The sequence below is a fragment of the Prorops nasuta genome, unplaced genomic scaffold (genome assembly GCF_024137725.1).
Source record: "Prorops nasuta isolate Cenicafe-Biocafe unplaced genomic scaffold, Cenicafe_Pnas_1.2 PNAS00013, whole genome shotgun sequence".
NCBI classification, from domain to species: domain Eukaryota; kingdom Metazoa; phylum Arthropoda; class Insecta; order Hymenoptera; family Bethylidae; genus Prorops; species Prorops nasuta.
In genome coordinates this window covers 139,545-141,980 of record NW_027116810.1, presented here as the reverse complement: position 1 = coordinate 141,980, position 2,436 = coordinate 139,545, and the positions used below count along the sequence as shown (strand labels likewise).

Genomic DNA, 2,436 nt, shown 5'->3' with positions numbered 1-2,436 from the left:
GCTATTATAGCTGTATGAAAAATAACTAAATCAATTTAAAATAAATATAAGCATTGATTAAAAAGGAACAGATTTTCAAATATTGTATAAGGCTGAATTTTAACAGTGATGAAATTTTTTCATAGTTAAACTGTAGCTTCAATATCTTTTAATCCCTCTCATTTCTAATCACTCGGTTTTTGGCCATATACCAAAATAGAACATCATATATTATACTATAATATAATTTTTTGATGAAATATTATTCTTAATCGTAAGTGCAGATTTAATAATTTTATACATCTATATATAATATCTCCTTTTATTTACCTATGATCGCAAAAGATTTTTTTATTTTTGCAATAAAATCAGCATTTTTAAAAGCTGACATTACTAAAAACTCCTCTGTTAACGTTACCAAGTCTTCATTTGACATTACGTTAAATTTTTTCCAGTTCCTTTTCAGCCAAAAATGATATTCTATATCGCATCTTCTTTTTTTACATTCTGTCAGTTTCATGTTATTATTTGCTTGATTTATTTCTCTCATGTTTTTTTTAATGAGAGTTTTTCATTTTACTGCGAATAATAACAATTGGTATTTAAATTTACATTCTTTGACATTTTAAAATAAATTTAATTATTAAAAGTGCAAAAACAAAAAATAATACTTACATATAAATGTAAAATAATTGGGCCTTTTTCTCATAAATTGTTTCAAGTGTTTATGATATCGCTCCTGTCCATTATTCGTTCTCACATCCTCCTTGAATACGCTTAAAATATTTTTATTAATATGTTTCAAACAGAAACGTTTATTGTATTTTAATAATCTTTTAAATTGTGCGATGTCTTTAATATCATCGTTTAAAATTATTTTTTTTTCTACTAATTTAAACCCTAATTCAATTAGACGAGGTGGTAATAAGGGTAAGTTGTACAACTGTCTCAAGTAAAAAATCCCCTTAACATATGTTGTCAATTTCTGTTTTTTCAGAATTTTGAATAATCCCAATTTTGGGGCATATTTTCTCACATTCTGAAAATTATATTATTTATTAAACATGTAGTGAGCCAACCATTAAATTATATTCATTAAAAAAATATATTTACATCGCCATAATGGAAGTAACAACCCTTTATTTTGCAGGCAGGGTAAACAATTTTTATCGCGTTGTGCAAACTGATTTCGTAATCAGCCATGATTCGCTCTACATTTAAATTAACCATAATTGAACCTTTTATAAATTCTAAGATCTTCACATATATGTCTTCTCTTTTTCCTGACATTAAGATCCATATGCATGGTACAAACTAAAAAAATAATTACCATTATTTATATCCTTTCGAATAATACCACAAGTATAATATATCATAATAATATTCTAAATACAACGAATATGAAATTACCTTATGGGTAACTCTCCCCATAATTGTTAACATCTGATAAACATCGTTTAAATTGGGCCTTGTATAATATGTAGCATCCAAACTGTACTGAGTTACATGTTGACTTTCAAAAACTTTTATTAATTTTGCATCTGATAAAATTATTTGCGTTTCTAATCCTACATCTATCTGATCAATGCAAATTCTGTGCTCTTCCTCCTTTATCCTAAATTTTAATACTTCTTGCCAAACTTCATTTTAATAAGTAAACCTACATTTCTTAAATTTGTCAGCTTATACGGACACATTTTTCTTCTTTTCCTTTTCATGGAGCTTTTTATACTCTGAAAGCTTAACAAATCTGACGCTTCTTCGTGTCTATATATGTGTACATAAACCATACAAGAGATCTTTAATTCATCTTAGACAAATAAAAGTTAAAGATTTTACTATACTTACTTTTCACATACGTAATTGTAACAACATTTTAATGACATCGGAATATTCTTTACAGTATCCAATATGTCCTTCCGAAATTTGGCTACTTTCAAATATTTCTCTTCTTTCTCATGATTATGTATTCTCATTTGAACGAAATTATTATCAACAATTTTCGCAGTACCGCTGCATTCCTTTCTTTTACACTTAAGATAGCTGCAATGCATAACATGAGCGTAGTAGATAATATATTTTTAATGAAGAGTAAAATTCGTTTTACTTACGTCACGTCTAAACCACCCTTATTTCTTTTCTTCATGTTTATATAATAACAGAATCCATCTTCGTAAAGAATTTTAAAAGTCTTTAAATCAGACATATTATAACAATTGACACTTGTTTTCTAATTAATATATTGTAACGCGCAGACAATGCTTTCTTTACGTTGAAGAGGAGTAGCATTAACCGACTAGAGGCAATTAGAGGACAACTAGTAAAGTCCGCTATCGATGGTGTTTTGTCTTGTGTTTACTTGCATGTACTTTTTTTAAATGTATTGGAAAACTAGTGTCAATTGTTATAATATGTCTGATTTAAAGACTTTTAAAATTCTTTACGAAAATGGATTCT

At 27.2% G+C, this 2,436-nt stretch overlaps 1 protein-coding gene across 1 annotated transcript; it reads right to left on the bottom strand.

Annotated features, from left to right (window-relative positions):
• Positions 1-550: 550 nt before the first annotated feature.
• LOC136777942 (uncharacterized) lies at positions 551-2,185 on the bottom strand. Its single transcript, XM_066734514.1, has 7 exons — positions 2,091-2,185; positions 1,828-2,022; positions 1,644-1,746; positions 1,390-1,557; positions 1,093-1,293; positions 655-1,018; positions 551-558 (listed from the first exon to the last, which is right to left on the bottom strand). The coding sequence occupies exons 1-7, from the start codon at positions 2,183-2,185 to the stop codon at positions 551-553; spliced, it is 1,134 nt and encodes a 377-aa protein (XP_066590611.1).
• Between the last annotated feature and the right edge of the window lie 251 nt (positions 2,186-2,436).

Coding starts and splice junctions, on each gene's coding strand:
- LOC136777942 (XM_066734514.1), bottom strand. CDS start 2,185: ATGTCTGATTTAAAGACTTTTAAAATTCTTTACGAAGATGGATTCTGT. Junction 2,023..2,090: donor AAGGGTGGTTTAGACGTGAC/GTAAGTAAAACG, acceptor TATGCATTGCAG/CTATCTTAAGTGTAAAAGAA. Junction 1,747..1,827: donor TACAATTACGTATGTGAAAA/GTAAGTATAGTA, acceptor ACACATATATAG/ACACGAAGAAGCGTCAGATT.